Source organism: Aureobasidium melanogenum, assembly GCF_000721775.1.
Source record: "Aureobasidium melanogenum CBS 110374 unplaced genomic scaffold scaffold_19, whole genome shotgun sequence".
NCBI classification, from domain to species: domain Eukaryota; kingdom Fungi; phylum Ascomycota; class Dothideomycetes; order Dothideales; family Saccotheciaceae; genus Aureobasidium; species Aureobasidium melanogenum.
In genome coordinates this window covers 168,069-193,215 of record NW_024470071.1, presented here as the reverse complement: position 1 = coordinate 193,215, position 25,147 = coordinate 168,069, and the positions used below count along the sequence as shown (strand labels likewise).

General features: G+C 49.7%; 11 protein-coding genes across 11 annotated transcripts; 7 read left to right on the top strand and 4 right to left on the bottom strand.

Moving 5' to 3' along the window:
* Positions 1-370: 370 nt before the first annotated feature.
* M437DRAFT_54299 (cytochrome c) lies at positions 371-1,133 on the top strand (the record flags this gene model as incomplete). The annotated part of the gene is made up of 4 exons (XM_041022665.1): positions 371-395; positions 638-722; positions 834-939; positions 1,014-1,133. 4 exons carry the CDS (start codon positions 371-373, stop codon positions 1,131-1,133), a joined length of 336 nt encoding a protein of 111 aa, XP_040877547.1.
* A 1,061-nt stretch (positions 1,134-2,194) lies between these two features.
* Positions 2,195-3,060, top strand: M437DRAFT_54023 (uncharacterized protein; the record flags this gene model as incomplete). The annotated part of the gene is made up of 3 exons (XM_041022617.1): positions 2,195-2,647; positions 2,698-2,925; positions 2,977-3,060. The coding sequence occupies 3 exons, from the start codon at positions 2,195-2,197 to the stop codon at positions 3,058-3,060; spliced, it is 765 nt and encodes a 254-aa protein (XP_040877546.1).
* Positions 3,061-3,837: 777 nt separating this feature from the next.
* On the top strand, positions 3,838-4,173 carry M437DRAFT_86613 (uncharacterized protein; the record flags this gene model as incomplete). The annotated part of the gene is made up of 1 exon (XM_041028497.1): positions 3,838-4,173. One exon carries the CDS (start codon positions 3,838-3,840, stop codon positions 4,171-4,173), a length of 336 nt encoding a protein of 111 aa, XP_040877545.1.
* A 1,638-nt stretch (positions 4,174-5,811) lies between these two features.
* On the top strand, positions 5,812-8,795 carry M437DRAFT_54384 (purine and uridine phosphorylase; the record flags this gene model as incomplete). The annotated part of the gene is made up of 3 exons (XM_041022679.1): positions 5,812-6,802; positions 6,874-8,339; positions 8,409-8,795. Coding segments are annotated over 3 exons (2,844 nt in total), but the record flags the coding sequence as incomplete, so codon positions are not given.
* Positions 8,787-9,038, top strand: M437DRAFT_16030 (ankyrin; the record flags this gene model as incomplete). The annotated part of the gene is made up of 1 exon (XM_041018842.1): positions 8,787-9,038. A coding segment is annotated over one exon (252 nt), but the record flags the coding sequence as incomplete, so codon positions are not given.
* A 2,261-nt stretch (positions 9,039-11,299) lies between these two features.
* M437DRAFT_86611 (uncharacterized protein) lies at positions 11,300-11,848 on the bottom strand (the record flags this gene model as incomplete). The annotated part of the gene is made up of 1 exon (XM_041028496.1): positions 11,300-11,848. One exon carries the CDS (start codon positions 11,846-11,848, stop codon positions 11,300-11,302), a length of 549 nt encoding a protein of 182 aa, XP_040877542.1.
* Positions 11,849-13,077: 1,229 nt separating this feature from the next.
* Positions 13,078-13,738, bottom strand: M437DRAFT_86610 (uncharacterized protein; the record flags this gene model as incomplete). The annotated part of the gene is made up of 3 exons (XM_041028495.1): positions 13,078-13,398; positions 13,456-13,539; positions 13,595-13,738. 3 exons carry the CDS (start codon positions 13,736-13,738, stop codon positions 13,078-13,080), a joined length of 549 nt encoding a protein of 182 aa, XP_040877541.1.
* A 500-nt stretch (positions 13,739-14,238) lies between these two features.
* On the top strand, positions 14,239-15,927 carry M437DRAFT_54143 (uncharacterized protein; the record flags this gene model as incomplete). The annotated part of the gene is made up of 2 exons (XM_041022642.1): positions 14,239-14,421; positions 15,595-15,927. Coding segments are annotated over 2 exons (516 nt in total), but the record flags the coding sequence as incomplete, so codon positions are not given.
* A 737-nt stretch (positions 15,928-16,664) lies between these two features.
* Positions 16,665-17,749, top strand: M437DRAFT_86607 (uncharacterized protein; the record flags this gene model as incomplete). Its single annotated transcript, XM_041028494.1, has 3 exons — positions 16,665-17,154; positions 17,209-17,380; positions 17,464-17,749. The coding sequence occupies 3 exons, from the start codon at positions 16,665-16,667 to the stop codon at positions 17,747-17,749; spliced, it is 948 nt and encodes a 315-aa protein (XP_040877539.1).
* An 859-nt stretch (positions 17,750-18,608) lies between these two features.
* Positions 18,609-19,634, bottom strand: M437DRAFT_68060 (uncharacterized protein; the record flags this gene model as incomplete). Its single annotated transcript, XM_041025049.1, has 2 exons — positions 18,609-18,821; positions 18,930-19,634. The coding sequence occupies 2 exons, from the start codon at positions 19,632-19,634 to the stop codon at positions 18,609-18,611; spliced, it is 918 nt and encodes a 305-aa protein (XP_040877538.1).
* A 759-nt stretch (positions 19,635-20,393) lies between these two features.
* On the bottom strand, positions 20,394-23,405 carry M437DRAFT_54345 (actin patch protein 1; the record flags this gene model as incomplete). The annotated part of the gene is made up of 1 exon (XM_041022671.1): positions 20,394-23,405. A coding segment is annotated over one exon (3,012 nt), but the record flags the coding sequence as incomplete, so codon positions are not given.
* Positions 23,406-25,147: the final 1,742 nt, after the last annotated feature.

Genomic DNA, 25,147 nt, shown 5'->3' with positions numbered 1-25,147 from the left:
CGTTGTAACACCAGACGAGCAAGAACAGGAAGCATTCTATGTTCGAGATCGAGTCTGGAGCTCATAGAGCACAGGTCTATGATACGTTGAGGTGAGGATTGCCACAGCTGGCGAACAAAGACAACGATGGAAAACAAGAAATCTTCCGAGGCTTCCCGAGCGACAAGCGTGTTTCCAACAATATTGACTTTCTGGCCTGCATTGATTGGTTGATTGTGGTGGTCGGTGCGCGACGCCTGCATCCTGGAAACTCCTTGGTTCGCCGCGATCGTCGAACAAAATTCCCATCCACCTTTCTTCACTCTTTATTCTACCGCCACAACCTCCTACACACCTCCAACCCTTTCATACACATTACATATCCATCAAAATGGGCAAGGACAGCTTCGCACCTGGTAGGTAACCTCAATCTTCAAGCTTCACACCACATCAGCGCACCTGGAAGCACTGGACACGAACGACGAACGATCGATGAATACCTAGTCGCCGCACCCTGGACGGCTCTCAATCTTCAATGCTGTCTGCGATCAAGGACTCAGCCTCGCGTATTCGTTCCCGTGCTTGCAATCGCCGCCACCTCTCCTCCGCATCTCAATGGCCATCGAAGCAAGAACCTCGTTCTAACAACACATCTTAGGTGACTCCAAGAAGGGCGCCAACCTCTTCAAGACCCGCTGCGCTCAGTGCCACAACCTCAAGGAGGGTGAGGGTAACAAGATTGGGTATGTTTTGCCTTAAGGAGTATACTCTTGTCATGGCTGCGCATACTGCCAACCATGCCTGATACACTCTCCCTCTCAACACCTTCTCTTCAGATGCTAACATACGCAAAGACCCAACCTTCACGGTCTTTTCGGTCGCAAGACTGGTGAGGTCGAGGGCTTCGCCTACTCCGATGCCAACAAGCAGAAGGGTATCACCTGGGAGAACGACACTCTCGTAAGTTTGATCCTTCACGCATTGCTGTACATGGCAGTCTTACACAGTCGTTCAACCGCTAACAACCTCGCCAGTTCGAGTACCTCGAGAACCCCAAGAAGTACATTCCCGGCACCAAGATGGCCTTCGGTGGCTTGAAGAAGGCCAAGGACCGCAACGACCTCATCACCTTCTTGGCTGAGGAGACTAAGTAAGCGACGACGACGATGATACCTTGTACCAATACATCCTTTAGAGCGCAAAATTAGACCTGGTTGATGGGTTGTCTCAGCATGGCGATGCAAATTGTGACGGGCTCCGGCTTCGCACCTGCATGAGGTCTCGAACGCTGAGGCTTGTATAATGAATCTTTCCTCTTCTCTCTAATGCTGATCTTTCTCTTGTCCTCTTGTGCACTTCTCTGGGACTGGTGTTGAAGCTTCGGCGCTGGTGGAAATCCCCATCTCAGCGACATGACAGATTATGTTTGCCTCTCAAGACGCTCCTTTCAAGCAGCATGCGGATGCTGCAAGGGCTTGAACATACTGTGCTTCGTTTGATACTTGCGTGATGTGCTAATGTTAATGTAGGGACATGAAGCTACCATACGCTGAAGCCTGCAAACCGCGTTACCAGAAATCATGGTACTATACACTGGCAATCTGTAAATCAGAGCTGCGAATCACTGAACAATATTTCTAATTCTGGTGTTATCTTGTCTTCTTGAACAGGCATATTCTGTATCTTGCCTGGTTCGATGTCAAGCCTCGTCTACTTTCGCAACAGCCAAAATCTCCAACAGTCCCATCATTTTTCTTGTGGAACATTGTTTGAAAAACATGCTCTATCGGCTCAAACAAGGTATATCCGATTACTAGACTGTCTCGTTGGTTGAAAGACTTGTTTCAGGAACGCCGAGCAAACGAGCCGCCAAACGCAGCGCTTGGTTGAGCCTTCCATATTTATCATGCCTTCGACTTCCTCATTCATCTTGCTGCCAGCTTTGGAATCAACCTCTCTCTCTCTTCCAGATTTCGATCTTCTACGTGAAAGTTCACATTCATCCATATTCATCAACATCATGTAAGATGTTCATCCCTTTGCAACCTGATACCCCTGGCATACCTTACAATCCATTACCTGCCATCTTCCCTTACAACTCTCAATTCATCATGGACTGCACCATGCTTGCCTGCATCATACCTCTCTTCATTCGCTCGGCTCGTGTGTTCCCTATTGACAGACAACCTCCAGATCCCTACCTCTATCCGATAACATGAGCTCAGCCTCCAAAGACGTCCGCTCTCCACCACCAGAGTACAAGAATGCACGCTCGCTGCCTAATCTGTACGCATGTTCAGCTTGGTCCACCTATCGTACACTGACATTCTGCAGGGTTTGGTGCAAGAGATGTTCTCAGTTCCGGCCCCTCGCCAGCTTCGCCAACAACCGCCAGAATGATGCCAATTGGATGCTGAGCAATGGCGCAAAACTGGGTGACAAGAAGATATTCGACAAAATGGTCTGCAGCAACTGCACCGCTGCACCTCTCACGCAGCTCAAATGTACCGGATGCAACAAAACTCTCAGTCTCGGCAGGTTCTCTAAAACTCAGAGGCGCGACCCTGATTCTGCCAGATGCACAACGTGTATCAGCCAGATCGAGAACGTCAGGCCTGGACAGCAGGACCCGTACGAGGCCGATGATTCCGATGAAGACTGCATGACTGTGAGTATACTTGATACATCTTGCTGAACATGGCTTATGCTTTTGAACAGAGCATCACCGGTGACCTCACCTCCCGTTCGTCCACCAGCGGAGGTGCGCCATTGGCTTCCAGCAACGGCTTTGTACCCGCTCCATCCACTAATACCAACTCTCGCGTGACAACCAACACCACTACCTCTGCTTCATCCAGCTCTGGATTCTCGAACTCGACTTATGCCAGTACTGTCCAAGCTCCTCGTGTCAAGACCGGCAGTAGTGGATGGGCTGTTGTCAAAAATGTAAGTCTACCACAACCTCCTTATGTATGAGTTGTGACTGATTGTCATCAGGGGTTTCGTGAGGTTTCAGTGCCTGAATTCAGTGACGACGACGAACCCAAAGAGTACAGTGATGATGAGGACTATGCAATGTAAGCAGAAAATCGAATTGGAATGGTAGGGTAGGTACGACGACATTGAACTGTAAGACAGTCACTGGATGATCACACTGTTGCATCGTCAACGGCACCCAGAGCACATAAAGTTTGTTTGGGGGTTTACAGAATCAGGCACAAGAACACAGTCTTTACAGGAATAGGAATGAATACGAATATCCACGTCTTCTCACACGATGTGATATTTTAACACTTTGGTGAAGTTCGTCGGCGTTGATCTGTCTTCCACAATATCCTCGCCACGACATCAATCGACTGCTCCCAAGGCCAAGTATGCCATACCTCCTAGCCATCAAGACGTTTTGATTCGGATAGATGTCATGAGCATCACGTACGAAGTTGACAATGGGTGTGGGGTCCGAAAGACGGGGCAAGGCCTTTGGAGCGTGGTGTGTCGGCTAAGAAGTCCTTGATATAGCGACCAGTGCCACAAGTTTGCCCTCAAATTCCAGCTTGAAATCGCAAAAGGTGCCTATCTTGGCTTGGGAAAGGAGTTGAATCCACACACTTTCACCTCGGGACTTATCGCCTTGATTCGCAACGTCGCTCGTGTATGAAGGGTTTTGTTTACGGCCGCAGGTCTGTCTGAAGCTACTTAAACCAACGCACAGTAGCATAAGCGAAGAGGACCTCTTATCACACTCCATCACCCATCTCTGTTCGAGTTAGTCTCCTGTCCGGTACGATACATTACTTTGATTCTAAGGTATAAGTTGCTAACATGAAGAAAGCACATTCAATCAATATCCACTCTACAATGTCTGAATCGAAGAAGATCAGCCTCAGCGACACTGTTGTCGCCGAGGAGAAAAACGCACTCATTGCCTTCTTGGACAAATACGAGACTGGAAAAGATGTATTTACCGGCTACAATGCGGTCGATGGAAAAGTGCATATCCTTATCCACGACCCCGATACTTATGAAGTCATACACCGAGGGGAATTTCAAGATAGCGGCTTGGGACAACAATACATGGAACAACAGCGAAGTTCTGTGAGTCATGATGTTTGGACGGGACCTAAGCCTGGCGATGTCAGATTTGGTGGACCTGTTGAAGAACGGGGTACGAAAGGCAGTAACTCTTTAGAATGAACGAGTTAGTTGCCGCAGTATGAAAAAGTAACTTGGAGAGAAGGTGGTAGACTAACGAAAGATGTAGTGGATGAAGAAATACAAGACAGTCTCGATGGCGTTACATGACCATATAGCTATGTTTTAATCTTGCTGGTCGGTGTACTTTTGCACACATTAAACAAGGAGTTATTGATTTGGGACGAGGAGGAGTTTGTTCTTGATTTCTTCGTTAAATGTGTTCTTTGAAATTGATGTGACCACTACTCTTGATATGCTAAAGATAGTCACAACGTTCAATGTTAAGTTCATCGCTTTCTCCATCGGGAGGTATTAAGACATCAATGAGCCGACGAAATGCAAAGTTGTATCCTGTACTTGAGCCTGACCATAGAGATAAGTATAGGATCTGTCTATGGAGCCAACACTCTTTGAAATGCGTTAAAAAAGTCGCCTCAGATACCTACATGGCTTGATTAAGGGCTTAATCTGGTCAAACAGCTGCTCTCTTGATGAACATCTTCCATTGGCCCACGCTCACCACGCGCAAGCCGATTTATGGTCAAACTGCCGATCTCACAAACATCTGCATGCGATCTGTTGCAGCTGTTCTTGGTGGCTTTGAATACTCACTCTCGGTGGGCCGTCTTCTTCTGCGTCTGCCGACTGATGTTGCTAAGGTCGAGAAGAGCCCAGCGCCGCTTCGTGATCTCTTCGAGAAGTTACGGAATGACCTCTAGCACATGTCTGACTCGCGCTTCGTGGAAGTGCAAGCAATGGCATATCGACGCCCCTGTGGCCTCAGACCCCAACTTCTCTACGATGGTTGTGTTCATGGGTTCTTCGAGATTGATGAGGCCACTGGAACGATCAAGAGGATTGCTTTTTCGCTCTGTGTCTGCCGATGCGAAAGGGAAAAGAGAAGTGAAAAGAGGAAAAAAAAAAAGAAAAATCACACTCGCGTAGCGGGGTCTTACCGCCTTTTCGACTCGACCAACGACTGCACCGCAGTCACCTCGTCGCGATAGAGCAAGGCGGGAGAAGAACACAGCAAGCCATCAATTATCTTGATGCTGATATGTTTGCGTCCATACTGTCCACACTTTCTCACTCGCGTCATCGGTTGACGCCTCGCTACTGTATCAGGCCGGCGTGCCACGCGCGCCCATAAACATCGACTGGCTCGGCGACAAGACGAGATTCCTTGACAAATGGACCCATGAATATGAGATCTGGAGGCTGTTCTCCAGCGCTTATCGGAGTCCCTTCACAAGCAAATCTCAAACAAAGCCCTAACAGGATTGACTGAACTCATTGTTCGACTGTGTACTCTTCAAAGAGCTGCGCAGCTTCTGCGTCAATTAGCCTCGCGGGTTCGATCAAAATCACCCTTCTCATCACTGCCTCGGTCGAAGTCCGTTGGTCAGACTGCAAGCCTCCGATGGTCTTGCGGCTGGGCCGCTCGGTCATGTTGGTTGCATGACCAGGATTCTGCAGGCGTCTGCACGCGGCTCAGCCACGGCGCCTGCGAGGCTCCTCACATGTGAGCCAGACAAGGTCAAATAGAGGCATACCGCCCACTTGAGGTTTGATCGTATCAAACCAACCAAGAGTCATTGCTCACATATATCATCTGATTGAAAGAAATCTGCTACAAACATGTCGGATCCGCAGCAGTATACCGTAGGCTGGATCTGCGCGATAACGACAGAATATACCGCAGCACGCCAATTCCTCGACGAAGCACACGGGAGCCCGGATCACGTTTCGGCCAACGACAGTAACGACTACACACTTGGCAAGATGGCCGGTCACAATGTTGTTATCGCTGTGCTACCAGATAGCGAGTATGGGGTGAGCAGCGCTACAGCCGTTGCCAAAGACATGCTCCACAGCTTTCCCAATGTCCGAGTCGGCCTGATGGTAGGCATTGGGGGCGGTGCGCCAACAGCGAAGAATGACATTCGACTCGGAGACGTTGTTGTCAGCAGCCGGAAAGGCAGTGCTCCTTGTGTGTACCAGTACAACTACGGCAAGGCCATCCAAGGACGAAGCTTCGAGCCGACCGGATTCCTTAATCAGCCCCCGGTAGTCGTGCGCACTGCAGTCAATGGTCTAAGAAGCAAATACGAGGACGACGGCCACCAGCTTGAAGCAAATATAACGGAGATACTGGGCAGGAAATCTAGGCTACGTCAGAAGTACAGTCGGCCAAGCCCGGAGAGCGATCGACTTTATACGTCTGATGTCATTCATCCGGAAGACGACAAACGAAGTTGCAAGGAAGTGTGTGGAGGTCAGACTGCCGATTTGGTCCAGCGTCGGAAAAGGAGAGAGGATGAGGATAATCCCACCATTCACTATGGTGTCATTGCATCTGCCGACCAGCTGATGAAAGACGCCATAACAAGGGACGCCATAGCGAAGGAGAAGGACGTATTATGTTTCGAAATGGAAGCAGCTGGGTTGATGAACCACTTTCCGTGTCTGGTAGTTCGAGGCATTTGCGACTACTCAGACTCGCACAAGAACAAAGAGTGGCAAGGCTATGCAGCAATGACAGCGGCAGCCTACGCAAAGGACATCCTTACGAGGATGATCCCGGGTAGGGTCGAGCAGGAAGAGAGGCTCGAAAAGGTACTAGCTAAAAGTATGTGACTGTGTCCATGTATCGAATATTTGACGAATCTGACCAAAGAAATAAAAATCTAGTCGAAAAAGGTGTGACGGAGCTGATTGAAGAAACGAAGTCCTCGACAGACGTACTCAAAGAGCACGCGCACTCGACGAACCAACACTTAGCGAACGAAGCATTGAGATATCAAAACGAAGCACATCGGAAGTGTCACCAAGTCTTCAAGACTAGCACGTACGAGCATTTCAAGAATATCAATCCCGATCGTGTCAAGGAGACCTGCCAGTGGGTGTTGAATCATCCGCAGTATCAGCGCTGGAACGAAAGTGCCACCGATGACCTGCTGTGGATCTCGGCAGATCCTGGCTGCGGTAAGTCAGTCCTCTCGAAATCGCTGGTGGATGAAAGATTGATGAGCGATACGGCTGGCAGCACTATCTGCTACTTCTTTTTTAAGGACAACGACGAACAGAACAGTCTCGCAATTTGCCTTTGTGCGTTGTTGCACCAACTTTTTAAGCATCAGCCACACCTTCTACAGCATGCCACTGCGGCCTGGCACAGTGATGGAAGCAAGCTGCAGCAAGAGACTGATAAGTTATGGCGCATCTTACTTGCAGCGACGTCAGACGGGGCTGCGCACAACACCATATGTGTACTCGATGCTCTCGACGAATGCAAAGATGGGGACCGGAGCAATCTGATCGATAAGCTTGCTCAATTTCACGAGACCGCCGCCGCTTCTCAGCATCCCCATCAATCATCGCTCAAGTTCATCGTTACGAGTCGCCCCTATGACGACATCCAGAGAGGGTTCCAGCACATGCCCCCATCTCTACCTGCCATACGGCTGCGAGGTGAGGAGGAGAACGACCAAATTCGTGCAGAGATCAACCGTGTCATCGACCAAAGGGTGCTACAACTAGCAAATGAGCTGGGTCTTCGCAAGAGCACATCTTCACGTCTAGAACAGACTCTGTTGGCAATGGAGCACCGTACGTACCTGTGGCTCCATTTGGCAATCGACGATATCCGTACGACTCTACAAAACAGCCTCAGGCCAGACGAGGAGCCCATCGACTCAGTTCCGTCTTCAGTAGAGGGCGCCTACGAAAAGATTCTAAACAGAATCCCAGAAGCACGCCGTCAGAAAGTGAAGCTTATCTTGCGGATCATTGTAGGAGCTCGACGTCCACTTGCAGTAGGCGAGATGGCTCTCGCTCTCGGCCTTGCAACATCCGAGCAACATGAAACATCTGCGGATGTTCAGATTAATGCAGTCCATCTCGAGAATCAGTTAAGACACTGGTGCGGTCTCTTCGTGTTTTTCAATCACTCGAGAGTATACCTGATTCACCAGACAGCGCGGGAGTTTCTCGTCGCTCAGGAGTGTACGCCGATGCTAGGAAGCTTACAGAATAGCTTGTGGATGCACAGTCTCGAGCATATGGAGATAGAAAAGACGATGGCAGAGATCTGTATCAGATGCCTCAACCTAGAAGATCTGAGTCAATCTCTAGATGATTATGTTCCGAACGAAAGCGACCAGGAAGTATTTGCAGCATACTGTTGCGATCACTATGATCCTGACGAAAGCGACCAGTCTCAGAGATGCAGAGAGGAATTTGCAGAATATTGTTCCGAGTGGTGGACGACTCATCACAGATTTTCCGAGAGCATTACCGAGAAAGACACGTTTCGAGATGCACTGGAGCTCTATGACACAGGAGGAAAAAGTTACCACACCTGGACCCGTTCGAAGACCAATAAATTTCGTGGGTTTAGATTTATGACGAGGATGGGACTTGCTGCGTACAACGGCCATGATCGAATTCTAGAACACATTCTCAGTGTAGAAAGCGCCGACGTAGAAGAAGCAGATTCCTGTGGCCGGACGGCTTTGTTCGCAGCATCAAGGGGAGGTCACAGCAATACTTTGCAGATGCTGCTCGACGCAGGTGCAGATTGGGATGCCCAGAGTGACTACGGCACTCCGCTGCAGGCAGCTTCAAAACAAGGACACGACAAGATCGTGCAGATGCTGCTCGACAAAGGCGCAGATGTAAACGCTCAGGGCGGAGAGTACGGCAGCGGCAGCGCATTACAGGTAGCCTCAGAAAAAGGTCACGAAAAAATCGTGCAGATGCTGCTCGACAGAGGCGCAGATGTAAACGCCCAGAGCGAAGAGCACGGCAGCGCATTAGAACTAGCTTCAGCAGAAGGTCATGACAATATCGTACGGATGCTACTCGACAAAGGCGCAGATGTAAACGCCCAGAGCGAACCGTGGGGCAGCGCATTAGAAATAGCTTCAGCAAACGGTCATGACAATATCGTACGGATGCTGCTTAGCAATGGCGCCGATGTCAATGGTCAGAGTGACCTATCCGTATTATGTTCATATACCCCACTTCAGCCAGCTTCATCACAAGGCTATGAGAAGATCGTACAGATGCTGCTCAACAAAGGCGCAAACGTCAACGCTCATGGCGGATGGTTAGGCCCCCCATTACAGGAAGCTTCTAGCAGAGGCCATTACAAGATCGTACAGATGCTACTTGAAAGAGGTGCAGACGTTAATGCTCAGGATGGGAATTTTACTGCACTGGTATTAGCTTCATCAAGCGGCCACGACAAGATCGTGCGGGTGCTGCTAGATAGTGGTGCAGACATCACTGCTTGCAGCAGACAGTATGACACCGCAATACGGGCAGCCCACAGAGAAGGTCACGGCAAGATTGTACAGATACTGCGTGACGCCCGGCTTCACGCACCGGTGTAGGTGCTGCTCCGGAGAGGTGTGCAGGTCAATGCTCAGGACTTATAGGGAGGAACGGCGTTGCATTTTGCCGCGTGTGGAAGTCATATTGAAACACTCCAGTATCTCCTTGCTCAAGGCATGGGCCCCAGCAACAAGATATCACAGAGGATGCTGTGCTCAGCCACACAGTTACTGGAATGTCTTTCGAAATCATAGAGGAAATTTTCGAGCTCAATCTCGTCGCTGTGAACCAGCCTCTAAGATTTCCATTGTACCGGATTTGCCCAATATTGCAATGATCAAGCTACTTGTAGTTCATCGGACTGGAACTCACAACGTTGAGATCGAGGCTATTTCGAGTCAGTGAACACCAAACAGGACCGCTTAGCCTCGCGGAAATGATCAACTTGTCTCTCTTACAGAAATGCCAAATAGATCTTTCCCGTTGTTACCTGGTAAACCCCATACTGTGTTTACTCAGCAAAGCATTCAGCAGGTATAACTTTCCATCTCCTTCATTGCCAATAAGAGCTTGAAGTATGATGACCAAGAGGTAGTTGGATGACAGAGGAGCTGCACATATTGGACTATATCACCCTTTCAATAGACATCCTCATTCATGCTTTCCGACCAACAATCTGACCTGTGCCTCATGTACCAGACTTAGGACACGACGCGGCAATTTCCTGAGTGATCAAAGCGATATGGGATGATCAAAGCCGTGATACTCACAATGAAACTATGACCAGAAGCTTGTCCAACATAATGTGAGGAGATTGTGTATTCCCGTCGACATTGTCGTGATTCTGAAGATTTATCGTGAATCGTCACAAACAAAAGAACATACAAAGCACAGAAGAGAAGAGCAAAAAGAAGATAAGCGCCCCCTGTGAGAATCGAACTCACGCTTTTCCAATTCAGGAGTCTTCACAGGCAGGGAGCAAGACTTTTCAGTCTCTTTAGACTGATGAGACCTTACTCAGCTTGTGTTTGCAAGACTTCATCTGAGGAACGTGCTAACCACTGCACTAAAGGGGCTGAAGTTGTGGGTATGACAGATCTGGTGGCATATGTAGGTTGATTGATGAAAGTGAGAAAACTAAGAATGAACCTGACGGTGCTCTCTTCACGTGATATAGTTTTGTGAAAATTAATTGAAGGAAGTCTTTGATCTTTGATTTGTGTAAATAAGGTCTACTTGATTTTGTTGAAGGCAAAAGAGAGTGAAAATCATCCTAAAACTACCAACGGAGGGGAACACATCTATCTCTCGTGAGCATACTAGTCGCGGTCTGGACCAGATACTGTTGAAGATTGTGGCTACTATCTTTTGCTTGGATTTGATGGATCAAAGGCATCTGGTACGTAGGATGACCAGCTTGGCACCTAGCAGGAGGTTGTAGTTCGGTAAAGGTCAGCGAACAGTCGAAGTGCTGGTAGATTTGATTGCGATGCTCCAAGTCGTGGCCACGTCCGAGTCAAGCCTCTCGGCTGGCGCAAGAGGTGTGCAAGGTGCTAGACTCGCTGTCAACTTGTTGATGAGACTTTCGGAAGTCGAGCTAACGTATGCTGTTGAGAAGATCGAGAAGGGTGATGTTTGGCGTCTTGGAAAGACAAGGTTCTGGCAATTTTTTGTACGGCAGATAGTCACTCTAGTTGAAACGTGGTTTGGAGGGACGGCTCAAGAACTGTAAAACAGCTCGCAGACAAGACGGAGTCAAGGCGATGATTTCCTTTCGAGTTCTCGCGTATCAATGTGGTTTTCGCTTAGGCTCCGTGTTCTGTTCAGTGCGAGGAAGTGATGATGTATCTTGAATACCGGGACCAACACCAGCCAGTCTGAGAGAACCAGTTTCGTGACTCAGGTGGCTACTCTTGCGTTGAAGGGTGTTTGATGGGTGAGGAGCCAAGAATATGGCCCGGGCTATCGACTCGGCAGACAGAGGGTCGCCCAGGACGCGCTCTGGGCGGGAATGTTGCTCGTCCCAGAGTTGAATGATTGGCGCATCCTGAGGGGAGATTTGGATAAGATCTTCGGCGGAATCGCGGTCGCTCAGGTAAGTTTCTTCGATGCGGGTGATGTCCTGACCGGCGAGGCATGCGTTGTAGAGTATGCGATGAAGAGCGCGTGCGGTGTAAATGGTTGTCGTCATCTTAGGTGGAGGTTGGGGATGGGTTTCGCTTGTTTCGGAACCAGGAGGTTGCATGGGCAAAGATGAAGCCGATGGAGGCAAGTCTTCGGAGTTGGCTTTGACTTTAGTGGCCATAGTGCGCTCTGATTCTTCGTCAGCAGGCTCCATGGTGTGAGTAATGCGTGGCGAAGAAGATGCATCGAGCAGAAGAGAGGAAGAATCTCCCACTCAGCGACAACACTTTTTGAGGTGCACGTGTGAATGTGTCGGAAAATTGGAGGCGATGTGTGAAATTGACTAAACACCTAGCAGCTTCGCTTGCTTCTGCAGGAATCCGAAACATCCAGGGAGCTGTTGACAAAGTACAAATACGATGAGGATAGAAATGACAATATGCGGTGCATCTCTTTGTGCGTAACAGTACTGAATCTGTCCTGTGATAGATGTCATCATGACGGTTCTTTTGTTGCGTGTATTCTTGGTCTCTGCGAGGTGCAACTCCTGATTGCTCCTTCTCGTTGCCTGTTATATCTTATCGAAGTTGTCATATTGTTTCTTTGAGCTCTATGGCTTTAGAGATTCGTCCTCGAATGCCAAAGAGAATCTCCACCCGGAGCTGAGCAATTACAGCAAGATCCGAATGAAACAGCAGCGGAGTAAAGCAGCAAGACGCAGCAGTCTCTGTCGAGTGGGTTTGGTCTAGGGTACATCTGATAATGAGAAAGTCGTATCATTTGAGATTCACTTCAAGCCCCAGTACGAAAATGAACACTCCCCAAGCTGTCCGTTTGCTTCTGGAAGAAATCGTGCATCCAAGAACGTGAAAAGAATGGGAAACGTACTGCCAGGAGCAATATCGCTGAGTCGGTGACGCTTCGAATAGGACAGCCACCTGAAACTATCGTAACAAACAACAAGTTCGATCTAGATGTAGAGGATGTAGTTGGAAGGAAAGATTGCGGAGCAGGGTCGGTAGTAGTACGAAAGTGGCAAAATCGTTCACCGCCTACCCCGACCTGTAGCTATCGCCAACCTCAGCTGCTGCAAACCTCTCTCCTTGGCTACTAACCAAGCAGTCATATGGATCGGGAGGATGATCACGACACGAACAAACAAAGAAGTTTTCTCTAGGGATGGCTGGGTATCTCTTTGTATGGTTCTCCTGGCTCACAAAATGAGCGAAAATTATGTCTGGGTCATAACGATGAGAATCATGAGATGTGCTATGACAGATTGATGATTATCACTGGAGGCATAAGTATGGGCCAACACAGAAGCAATTGATTTGATACTACAGAAAAGTATAAGGCGACTCGAGTATGCATATTCGCGGCGCTTGAGCATAATGCCAGCCCTTTCGGGCTGGCCAAGTTCTTCACCCAGCTTTGGGTAAATTCTCAACGATCTCTGTCATCTCCAGTACGAACAACTTTGGGCTGCTGACCGTACAGATGCTTGAGGAAGCGATCTGCTTTTCTTCTCAATGTCGAAGGGCGCTTACGGTTCACTGCGTTGACATCGTTCTTCGCATGCAAAGTACCGCATTTCTGACAGAAGTGAATGCCACAATGAGGGCATAGATTCATGGTCGGCCACCAGACGCGGCAACGAGAGGAACGGCCATCTTCACATTGCAGCACACCGGGTTCGTCAAACATGGTGGAGTAGGAGATCGGATTATACTCACTAGCACCGGAGCGACGGTGAACGTGCTTGCACTAAGATCGGATAGTCAGATGAGTAAACAATAACGTTGGAGTCATGAATGAACTGACCGTGAGGACATAGTGCTGGGGCTCACGAGGTCTGCTATGGAAGCGTCCGTCGCGCAGGGCTTGAACGACGAAGTCAGAGAATGTCTGCGCGTATGTACGTCAGTGATGAGCAGCTCACGATGGGCATAGGTCAACTTACAGCCAAGTGACTAACGCGAGCACCTTGCTGGTCATTGGCACCAGCTCTTGCGGGCTGGTCGGAGCGTGAAGCTCCGCCTTGCTCACCAGACCTTTCGGTCTGGTCGTGGGATCTCACGGGGTTGCTCTGAAGACGTGAGTTCATTGTGATGGAATGCAGAACGTTTGTTTGACGTTGGTGAAGAGGGAGGGAAGAAAGAAAGAAGACAGAAGCTGCGCGCCTAGAGTAAGCGTGGCTGTTGTGACGCGGACTGTCAAAGTGAAGTAGGTGCGAGTAAACACAGCCAAGACTGAGAGTAAGTGGTTGCGCCTTCCAACTTTGCGACCTCCCCGAGACGCGTCCATAAGAAGCGCATTCATCTCTTCTCTCTTCTTCCCTCTTCCACCTCCGACCCCTCCACCATCACCATGTCAGACCCCATCATCGCAGGTATTGCAAGACTCTCTCTCGCCAATGATGATGACGACGACGTGAGCCTTGACCTCCATCAATTGTGATGCTTTACTGACCTGGCTGCCTAGGGAGGAGTTCGCCTGTCGTGTTGTTCTTCGCCTCGTCCGTTGACCCCTCCTCCGGTCACTGCTCGCTCTCCTGAATCTGCTCACGGCCAGCCCGAAAGGGCTGGCACTTCCACCGATGTTCAATCACCCGCTCCTGTCTCATCTGCATCCATGAGCCATCACGACATGGCTCTCGCATCTCTCACTCATGCAAACAACGTCCAAGACATTCATGAGGTCAGACAGGCAATCACGCGTGGCTTCTACCATGTCCGAGACTGGAACAGACTTCAACCTGGTTGGACTCCCCATGACAGTAACCTCGTGGTAAGACTCATTTATGTTATGCTGCCATTACACCAACCAAGCTAACGTTCAATCAGTGCACCCACACCGGTCTCGCCAGAGGCCGCAGCGGAGTGGCCGTCGAACCTCCATCTTGTGTCTCGTACGTCAAGATGTTTGACAGACCTGGAGTTCTCCTTTGCGAAGACGGACGCTCGTCCGAGTGCCGCCTTTGGCACCGCAACCTCCTGCACTGCCATCAGTGTGACACCTTCTACTGCAAGGCGTGCTGCAAGCTGCATCAGGACTCCAAGAAGGTCAACGCGAAACAGCGTCAGAGACCCTCCACGTTGAAGAGAAAAGCAGCTCGCGCTGCCAAGTTTGGAACAGCAGACTAAGCCTTTAGTCAGTATGAGAAGACCAAGAGCTGCGAATTTGTATTTTACATAAGTATTGCACAGGACCAGGCCGCAAGGCCTGGTAGAGACACTCAGCAGCAGCAGCGTCAAGCTCTGCTCATGGCTCGATTGGTATCTATAGTAACAATGCATCTTCATTTCACTTCCAACTCTTTCGTACATCAACTCTCATGATAATGGTCCCATTGTTTGTTTGTTCCGTCATCTTGAGTGCTATTGTCAATCTTCTTTTTCCGAGTGAAAAATCAGCTCGTCAGCCAATCACTCGGTCAACCTTTTGTTCCCATGCCATGACTTCACTTCGCTGTCTGTAACTCTTCCTCTTCGCGTCCACCACCAACCCAATCTTCATCACCACCATCCACCATGTCGAATCTCATCAAGGCAAGACTTTCTCGCGTCGATGATGACGACGACGACGATGTGAGCACCTCTATCAAAGATTGCAGTCTCTCGCTAATATAATGCTGTTCAGGAGGGAGTGCGCCCGTCACATCCTGCCGCAGGCGCACACTCTGGCAGCACTCCAGCCGAGGCCGAAAGGTCTTGCAATGTGAGTGCTGCCAGGCCCGTCGTTGCCCCCTTCGTCAGCCGCCAGAACCTCGCCCTCGCCGCCTTGCCTCGCTCTGACAACGCCAACAACTATGCTGTCAGACAAGCCATCATCGACAACCGCTTCTTTGCTCGCGATGGTACCAGACTAAACCCTGGCTGGACCGTTCAAGACAGTAACCTTGAGGTAAAGTGTCAGCTTATTCGTACAGCTTGCACCATCAATCTAACGAGCCTTTACTAGTGCAAGCATACCAGTCCTTGGAGAGACTTCCGTGGCCAGGGGGTTCCACCACTAGAACCTATCCATTACAAGAAAATGTTCGGACAAGAAGGTGTCCTTCTCTGTGAAGACGGCAGATCTGGAGCTCGATGCCGTGTCTGGTTGCCTTGCGTCTTGCACTGCCACAAGTGCGATACCTACATCTGCAAGCAATGCTCCGAAGAGCACCACCGGCCAGAAGTCAACGCAAAGCACCGTTTGAAGCCCGCCAGAAGCAGAAGACACGCAAAGCGTGCTCACAAGCGTGAGACTTGGGATATGGTGCAGAAGTTCTCTGGACAGAAGTTGTCGTAGGGTGAAGCAGAGCATCTCAAGCGGCGGAAACGCCGTGCCTTCATCTAGCTCGGCATGTCCGGGGAGTCAGTCAGTCCTTCATTGAGCTCAAGAGGCGGAAACGCCTTGCCTTCATCCAGCTCGGCATGGTCGGATAGTTAGCCATTCATTGAGTTGCATGACTACAAAACAACGGCTGTTTACAGAGGAACAGCCTTTAGTTTCCATGAATCCAAAGCCATCGCATGTCATACTCTATCTGGTACTCCGATCTGAAAACATGTGATGCATGTTTCTGAATAGGTGCATAATACGCCCGCCAAACATAACAACGTCCACTGAGGGGCACCGTCTTGTCTGCTCTCTGTGGCCATATCTCTGTTTGAAAATACGATTGTGCCTTTGAATAGAGTGCTTTCTAGCCTTCGCTATACTGGAAGTATAGGCCAAGTCACAAACTCCAAGCTGCATCTCATCCTTCTCATGCTATGGTATAGTGCTTCTACGTGTGTAAATGCACGAGAGAAATCACGAGATCAGATAGTTCCATGGAAAGACGCACATTTCACCTGCTCTCCGTGGGATGGTGTCTTCGTGTAGTGTAGTCTTTGCTCTGTTTCGCATATCATTCCGTTGCCACACAACTTCGACGCGTATCTTTCTCGCTCCTTCAAGCACCACCATTTGGCGAGAGCATCACTCCGTTGCCAAATCCACTCAAGATCACACCATCTCCTCCTGCCTCGGATTCATCCAACATGGTCCTTATCGAGCGCATTGAACTCGACAGACGAGTCACACAAGCACATCGAGATGCCAGATACCAACGCTTGCAACGCGCACGCAGGGGCGCTGGCAGAGTGAACGTCCTCCTTGATGAGGCCACCAGAGAACGCGAGAAGCAGGCCAATCTGACTATCGACAAGAAAGACAGGTTCAGAAGACTCCCGCTCGTTGGTGAGATCATCGGCTGCACCAATGAGAATGCGCCGCACCTCCCTGGCGACATCGTCTATTTGCTCTGCGACAACAACGAGAATTACACCTACCGCGACCGCAGATCTGTCATTATATCTGATGTCGCAATCAGCTTCAAAGAGTCATTCTACTTCGCCCAAGAAAGAGAGAAAGTCCACCGAAAGCGTGAGCAGTCCAATGCACTCTCTTACCTTGAACAGCGCGAGATCATCTCGACTGCCGAGGCCGTCATAGTAGCTCGCCATAAAGGAGCTTGGAGGGTCGCTCTGCGTATCGCCAAAACCAATAACGTATATTAAGACCGTGAACTTCCTGCCTTGCCAGCAAACGAGTTCCGCCCAGCCGCTGCTGTCAATATCTTGGACAACTTCAATGCAACATACGAGATCGACATCTCGCATGAAGTGGTGGGCCATGCCTGCGCCTCCTACGGCGCATACAACAACCGTTTCCCTCCTGAGTTCAGGGCTGCCAACCTCCTAGATTTCTTCATCTGGTGATACGATGGTCAGATCTTTACTCGCAGACACCAAAGCAAGCCCGAGCTCGACAACCCCCTTGCCTTGATGTCCTGGACAGCGATACCACATTCAACGTTTTGGCAGGCGCATTAGCTGACGATGCAGACAATGTCGCCAGGTTCGACCAGCACATCATTCAGTTCGCCGACCTCGCTCTTCTCCAGCAACTGAGCCCCATCGCGGCAAAGGATACTCTACCAGATCACCAGAGAAGAGTCGAGCAGGATGATATCGTCAGGGTACTTGATCGCCTTGGCTACAATGTCCGAGAAGAATTAAACCTGGGTTTCGCCACTCAGCCCAACAATCCGCTGCCTTCGGACTTCAATCACATGGACGAATAGTACCCTTTCTTCTTTGGCCACCTAGCCGACCCACCGACTCTCCCACACAACCGCACACCTCGTGTGAAAGTAAATATGCGCTACAACATGTCAGACGAGGCCAAGCATGAGCAGATGTCAGGTTAATAGACAGGCACCCATTGACGTTCTTCTCCAACATGGCAACGTTTGACCTCGATCGACTGATGCCGAGCATGATGGTAAAAACACGACAATGTTGATTGGAAGCACCTCAAATTCTTCTTCCTGGAACTTCACCCCCTCGCCGAAGACGGCACTCCCCCGAGAGAGAACCACACGAAACAGACTTCTATGCTTGCCTTCAGAATCTCTCCTCACCACAACTATTGTCGTCAGAAACATTGCCTCTTTACAAAAAGCAAGACCGACCTCTCCAAATAAGTGTGTTGATCCTTTCGGACTTTTCCTGCAGCGAGAGAGATTTGCTAATGGTCTTGACCGTGTTGACCTCCCTGTCTTCTGTTCCTTGACCTCTTGAATCTTCTGGTCTGTCGTGTGGAGAAGGAACATTAAGCATGTGGCCTGCCCTTCTCAAGTACTCTGTCCTTTGCAAATCCCTGGAGCCTGCTGTACCCCTTGCGCCTCGCTGCCAGTGAATCGACTCAACATCTTACTGTTCGCTCAAGTGTAATTTACAGACTCTGGCCATACAGTATTCATTTACAAATCGAGGAAGAGGGACTTGGAAAGGGGTTCCTGGCGGTCAAGACAATAGCTTGCCGTCTTTGCAGTTTAGCTACATGGTTAGGTGATCAAATTTCTTCTTCGATCACGTTTTATCAAAAGTTTGTAGTCCCATCCCTGATACCGTATTCAAAAAGACCTTATGCTTTCTTGATTATTCTTCCTCTCCTTCCTCCGCGATTGTAGATTCCTCATCTTGCCCAGATCCCAGCGCAATCCATTCCATCCCTGGTGATTTCCACCAGCTAGAGTCGAAGACTTTGGCAACGCAGTCCGCCAGTGTAGCGGTCAAGCGTGGTTGTGTAGCGGCTATCATTTGCACACCAGCAACGACAAAAACAAGCATCAAGAGATATCTTGATACAGTCTATTGGAAAGGTCCCGGCAAAAGGTGTAAGCAGATGAGGGTCTCCAGGAAAACAAAACGCCAATGAATGGCAAATGCTCAGGTGAAAGGAACAGAGCAGAAACTCACCATTCTCCGACAAGCAGCTTGGAATTCTGCATGGCCGGGGTTGTCAATCAAGAGGGGTTCCCATTGACAAACCCATGCCGCAAAACTGTATGTGCCATCTGTTTTGTCGCTGCCGAGTATGACAGTATTATTGGTGGAATTAACCACGCTCCCAAGAAACCCATCGAGATGCTCCGCCGCCTTGATTTCTGGACTCTTCAAGTCGTCGATGAAAGATATAGCGCTGGCAACGACTATTCCGATACTAGCAACCATCATGTACAACAAGCACAAACAGCGATCGACTGGGCCGGCAAGATGATCAAGTTCGTCCCTTGCCCAAACATTAGATATCCGTGTATCGTACTCATCCTTGTTCTGAGAGGTGTTTTTGATCTCTGCTTCCACTCGAGGAATCACACTGCCTGTGTATCCCCCTGCTATGGCAACAGCAATCAAAGTCACGATGAAAATGGCATTGGCGCCGCTTTCTCGCATTCCCACAGGGAGGTATCGCAGTTCTACAATGGTAGAAATGGTATCGTTGTTGTTGTTGTGTGCTGTAGCCAGAAGTACAGTTCTGTTTGCCTCATGTCGCGAAAAGGTTTTTGGATTTGGTGCTGCGAACAGCGATGCTATCCCAAGAAGGGCCATTACCACACCCAACATCAAACGAATGTAAAATGACCGGATTTCATGATGGCGGCTCGGTGTATAGGGAGACATGATGCAATGGCAACAGACGCACCTCTGTGGATTCAAGAACGGCACAAACAATGATGCTGAAGGAGTTAAAAAAAAAAAAAAAAAAAGAGTACAAAATTGTTATCGCAAGCAGGGAATTTGATAGTTTGTATAGAATTCGGATGTTCTGCCTTTGTATGTTTTTGCACACCCGAATATCTCGGCGCAAAGAAAACATAAAGGCTGAGGGGGTTATGCCTGATTATGGTTCGCAGATGACGTCAAAAATCCTTCTCGGGATTTAGAGAGTTATATCAAAGGTGGTCTATCTGACCTAGATATACGCTATCTGTGTGACCTAGAAGTACTTAGGCTATTATGTATTAGTTGTCTATTTATAATGCTATTAAAAAGATTTACGATTTCCAAACGTGGGGACAGGGGCATGAATAGAGGGAAGTGCTGCAGGATATCCATCCACAGGAAAGCATTGCCCATAGAGGGAACGTTGAATTCGTCGAAGTGCATAGACCTGTCTCGCTTGATGCTTGGTGTGCCTTCTTCTCGACAATCTCGACAATTACGACCCATCGGACGATCAAAATGAGCTGAGAGGGTGCTTGATATGGAAGGAGATAATAGTATAGGTTGGGATGCATGAAACAACGGATAAAACAATACTCATACTCGTAGCAGCTTTTATGTACAACCACGCTTCCATGCAACAAAAACGCCCAAAACCACAAGAATACCACACCCACTTCTTTCATCAGCACATTCACCTTCATAACCCGTCTTGCCTCAAATCAAAGTGCCCTGCCTCCCCTTTTCCCTCTCCCTTTGTTGTTCTCTATCTTTCAATTTCTGCATCTCCAAATCCCGTCTATCCTTCTTCTCCATCTCCACCAACTCCTGCCGTACAGTCTCAACACAAACATCCATAACGTCCATCCCGACCCTCCACGTCCTGAGCACAACACCCTCTCTCTCCATGATGGATTTTGCCTTGGCCCAGCGACGTTTCCACAATTCTTCTTTTTTGGAGAGGATGGGTCCGCCTTCGGGATCGTAGGGGTCGTGGAAGGAGGAGTCGTTCCAGGCGCCGCTAAGACGGTTGCTGGCGTACGAGGCGGCGGCTGCTGGGTAGTGGGAAAGGTTGCGGCGGGGTGGTGGGGGTTTGGGGCGTGGTTGCTGAGACGGGGCAGCGGACGAGGCAGCAGTGGACGGCGGGCCGCGTAAGTTGTCCATTGATCGCGAAGCTGCCGAGGACGTCAAGGTTCGTGATTCGCCAGGTGTTGAGGCACCGCTACTCTCCGATGCCCAGGTAGGACTACGCTTGGTCGAGGAAAAGTATGTGGTTGTAGGAGATAGCTTTTGCTTTGCCGAAGCAAGATAATGTCGCTTCGGTAAAGGTGGTGGTGCTGGAGTTGCTGGAGAAGGCTCAACCACTTGAGATAATGGTGAAGGCACGTTCGTGGTATTAACAGTGGTGCTAGGTTTGCGAGGCTTAGGCGGTGGCGGAGTTGAAGATTTCGCTGGAGGTGGAAAGACTGCATTCTTGCCCTCGCCAGATGGTGATCGTAGCGCGAGCGGTTTTGGAGGAGGTGGAGGGGTTGCGCGCTTAGCGGGGCCTTCTGTGTGAGAACGGATAGCTGGTCTTCTGGTGAGGGATGTGCTGTAGGCTCTCTTCTGAGGTTCGTTGGATAATGGTGAAGTGCTCTCGTCATCACTAAAGTCGATGAGGTTTTCTTCTACCGCAGATGCTTGTGGTGCAGGAGGATCTGTAGGACGTCTTGGTGGTAATGCAGGTCTTTTCGTTGGCTCAACATCTGCACCAAATAGTGATTTCCTGTCAGGTTCGATATCCTTGAGAGATTCGGCAATTGCTCTGCGAAGCTCTTCATCATCGTCTTGTATGTCAGAAGGACGATTAAGCCTCTTGGCGCCAGTCAAGCTATCAGTCGACATGTTACGAAGATGACCTTTAGATGACTTGTCACTGCTCAACGGACCCATCGATGGGTCGAAGAAGCCCTTGTCAGGCTTGGATGTGACATCGCGGATGAAAATGGCGACTACACGACCAGGATATTCCAGGACAGTATCAGTGTAGACCTCCAAATCTGCCTCACCACTGTCTCCAACCAAAACAAACTTGCGTTCTGGGAAATCACGGAACAGGCGGTCCAGAGTAGCTTTCTTGCGTTCAGCGACGGGTTCAAAGATACCCTGCAGCATACCGCTGTACTGCTTCAAATGGAAAGATCCAGCTGGTAAGCCTGCAGCTTTGAAGAAACCAGTGATGACAGGATAAAGTTGCCAGGGTGAGTTCGAGACGTAATGCATTTGTACACCCATGTCGGCTAGTTTGCCATACCATTGTCTGACGCCTTCAATGGTCAAATCACCAAGATCGCGGATGAAAGCGTTGCGGAAGATTTCTCTCGCACCACTGGTGATGGCACTGTGCTTGATGGTATCGTCGATATCACTGATCAAGCTGACACCTCTGACGGGAACAACCTTGACTTCTTCGGTAGCGGACAGATCTTCTGACGCGAGAATGCGTACGTGAGTAGGGACAAAATCCAGAGCAGCCCGCAGGTGAAAGTGTCCGGCAGCATTCGTCTGTACAGTTCTCTGGCGCGAGATTTTATCGTTGTAAAAGAAAGCGCTGACAGATGCATTGGCCAATGGATTGGCCATGAATGGCCTCAGACGAGCCATGAGATGGTTGTTTGCAGTGACGAGCTGCTCGGACGACATCTTTGCAGGGTTTGGCCATGATGAGCGCTTCTGCACAGGGTCGATATAGTCGGAGCTAGAAGTGTTGGTCCTTGAAGGAGCGAGGAAGTCGTCAAAGGTAGGACCCTCTCTGGCGCTAGGAGCAGGAGAAGGTTCTCTAGAACGAGTAGTTTCGGCATAATTACTCGGACGTTCGCTGAAACCTCCTCTTCCAGCGATTTCGGCCTCCTTCTCGCCCTTCTTCAGGATCTCGTCTGCTTGTTTTTGTATGACTTCCTCCTCTTGTTTTGTTGTCGAGTCTCTGTGAGCGCCAACGGGACTGGACGAGCGACTGCTGGCTCGGCTGTTGGCAGAACTTGATCTGCCTGATGGGGCTTGTATGCCAACGAGTTGTCTCGCAAGACCGACCATGAGACGATGTTTTCGACTGAGTTGACCCTTGTGCGGTGTGTATAGCCAGCCTCGCACGTCGACATCGACGATGGCCTTGTCTTGTTCGTACTCTTCCCATTGGGATTTCCAGAATTCGGCATCTCCTGCTCCTACTGTATCACGATAGTCTCTTCCAGTACCACCAGCTTGTTGGATTGTGCCTGGTTGGGCGCGAGGTTTTGCTCGTATGTGTTTTGTGGCATAGCTAGGGAAGATGATCATCTCCTCATCACCACTGCGAACGACATCGGCACCAGGGAAGATGCCTGGTTGCTCCTCACTGTCTTGTGCAAAGTCTCTGGACTGGGACCACTGAGAAGCATACGACTGCCTCAGCTCGTTGGCGGCCTTGAGGTAACCGGCCAGCTTCTTACGACGGCCGCCCGACTCGCGAGGGGCATCGTCTTGGTAGGCTCTGTATGACATGATTGCTCGTTGTAGATATCCACGACCATGTTTCTCGGCGCGTGATGATACGAGTGCCGGGCTGCGCTGACGCAGATAGGCGAGTATGCCCTTGGCCTTTCGCTGCTGTTTCTTGAGCTGGCGACCAACGAGGAAGCGGTATATACGGGACTGGGCGGAATGGCGCAGTCGAGGGAGCGTGTCGAAACGGAGATTGCGGATGGTGTTTCGTTGTGGCAGCAGGTAGCTGAAGATGGGTTTCGACTTGACCACTCTGCCCCGGGCCTTGAGGTTGCGCACAAAGTTGGGAGCCACTTTGCTGGCTGCTATCCCTCAAACGAGGTGCCACGTCTTGATGAATATCTTTGCCTCGCTCTGGCCGACAGACTATCCCCCAATCTTCGACTGTTGGAGAGGCTCGACGTCATGCCCCACCGACTGTCTGTGCGAAAAAGAGGCCGCAGCTCGCACTGTCCCTGAATATCCTCTTCCTGTTGGTCCAGATTGTCAGGTACAAGTCAAGTAAACTGACATCTTCGGGAGGTGATTGGTCAAGTCGTCTACTTTTTTGCAAATGGTCAATAGTCGTTGATATTCCTTCCGGATCCACGGGTTCCGAATCACTGCAATATTCTGGTATTTCGATGCATTTTGAAGCCAGATCTAGTGCATTAAGCACGCAACCTTTGTTTCCAGCACCCACTCATTAGATCAATCTTCCTATCTGCCGTCTCCCACTCCTGCAATATATATAGATATCCTACTGTGAACCTGATGCAAAAGAAGAAATCAGCGACGGTAAGAGATGCTCGCGTGAGCAGTTTTACTCAATCGAAAGACATCATGAATGTGACCAGGGTCACTCCATTAACGAAGACCTCAAAACAACACAGACGCTACTCGGAAGTCCTAACCTTAATCCTTCGACCGTGCTGAAGTTTGTCACACCGGCCAATGTAAAAATGAACGATACACAAGTACTGCTCGAGAGGGCCACGTCTATGCCTCAGGCATTTCTATATCTTCTCCAACACACGAAGTCATCACTCGAAGTTGGTGTCTCCCACGATCGAATTACCTTATCACCGCGGGAACAGAGGGGAGAGTGACAATCCAGCACCTGGGACGACGCGTATTACCGGAGAACCGGAATAGCGAAACAGAGCATGCAGGATTACAACGTGGTGTCGCAATACACCTTCGTTTCTCAAGCTCGATAAAGCTACGCTGGGTATTTGTGGTGACAGAACACCTGGGCTCATCGTTCGAAAGGGCGTCGCACTCGATTAAAATGCGCCCTACAAGCCCACGTCTCTGATAATTGGCAAGACTGACACAACAAACAAGTTGCAGGAGCAATCACATGATAATGATCGTGCAAGTGTTCGAGCCACGAGCTTAGAGCGTTGAGTTCAATCACGAACGGTTGATATGCCTCATGCTTATGGTGACTCAAGGGTGGTGCGATGTCGCTCAAGCAAGACTGCCCTGAGTCTTGGTATTCCCACCCTACTATGTGTCGTTGCAGCTCCATACTTTATATCAACCGCGGACAGGTCGAACCGACTATGCTTAGGGATGAATTGATTCGAGAGCCGAGAAATTTTGCGTAAATACACACAATGCTCAGTTGCTACCGCAGTGGAAAGCAGCGAGGTCATCATTGATCTCTGTCATGAGATACCCAAAAGCCCTACTCCATACAGTGACAAGCGGCCCGAAAGCCTTGTTGATAACACCTGGATGGATAAACTCGGTCCTATACGGTGATCCCCCTCTTTCTGACCCGCTCTTGCTGCACGACACCTCTAGAGGTAGGTACGCCGAGCACAACCTATAAATGCCTCACCCTGGTCTTCCTTCTTCTCAATCTTTTCTTCTCACCACAAACAAAACATACAACTACCACTCGAGCACCACCACTGGTATGAGTCTTGTCAAGACAGAAGCCATTCGACATGGAGCTATCCAAG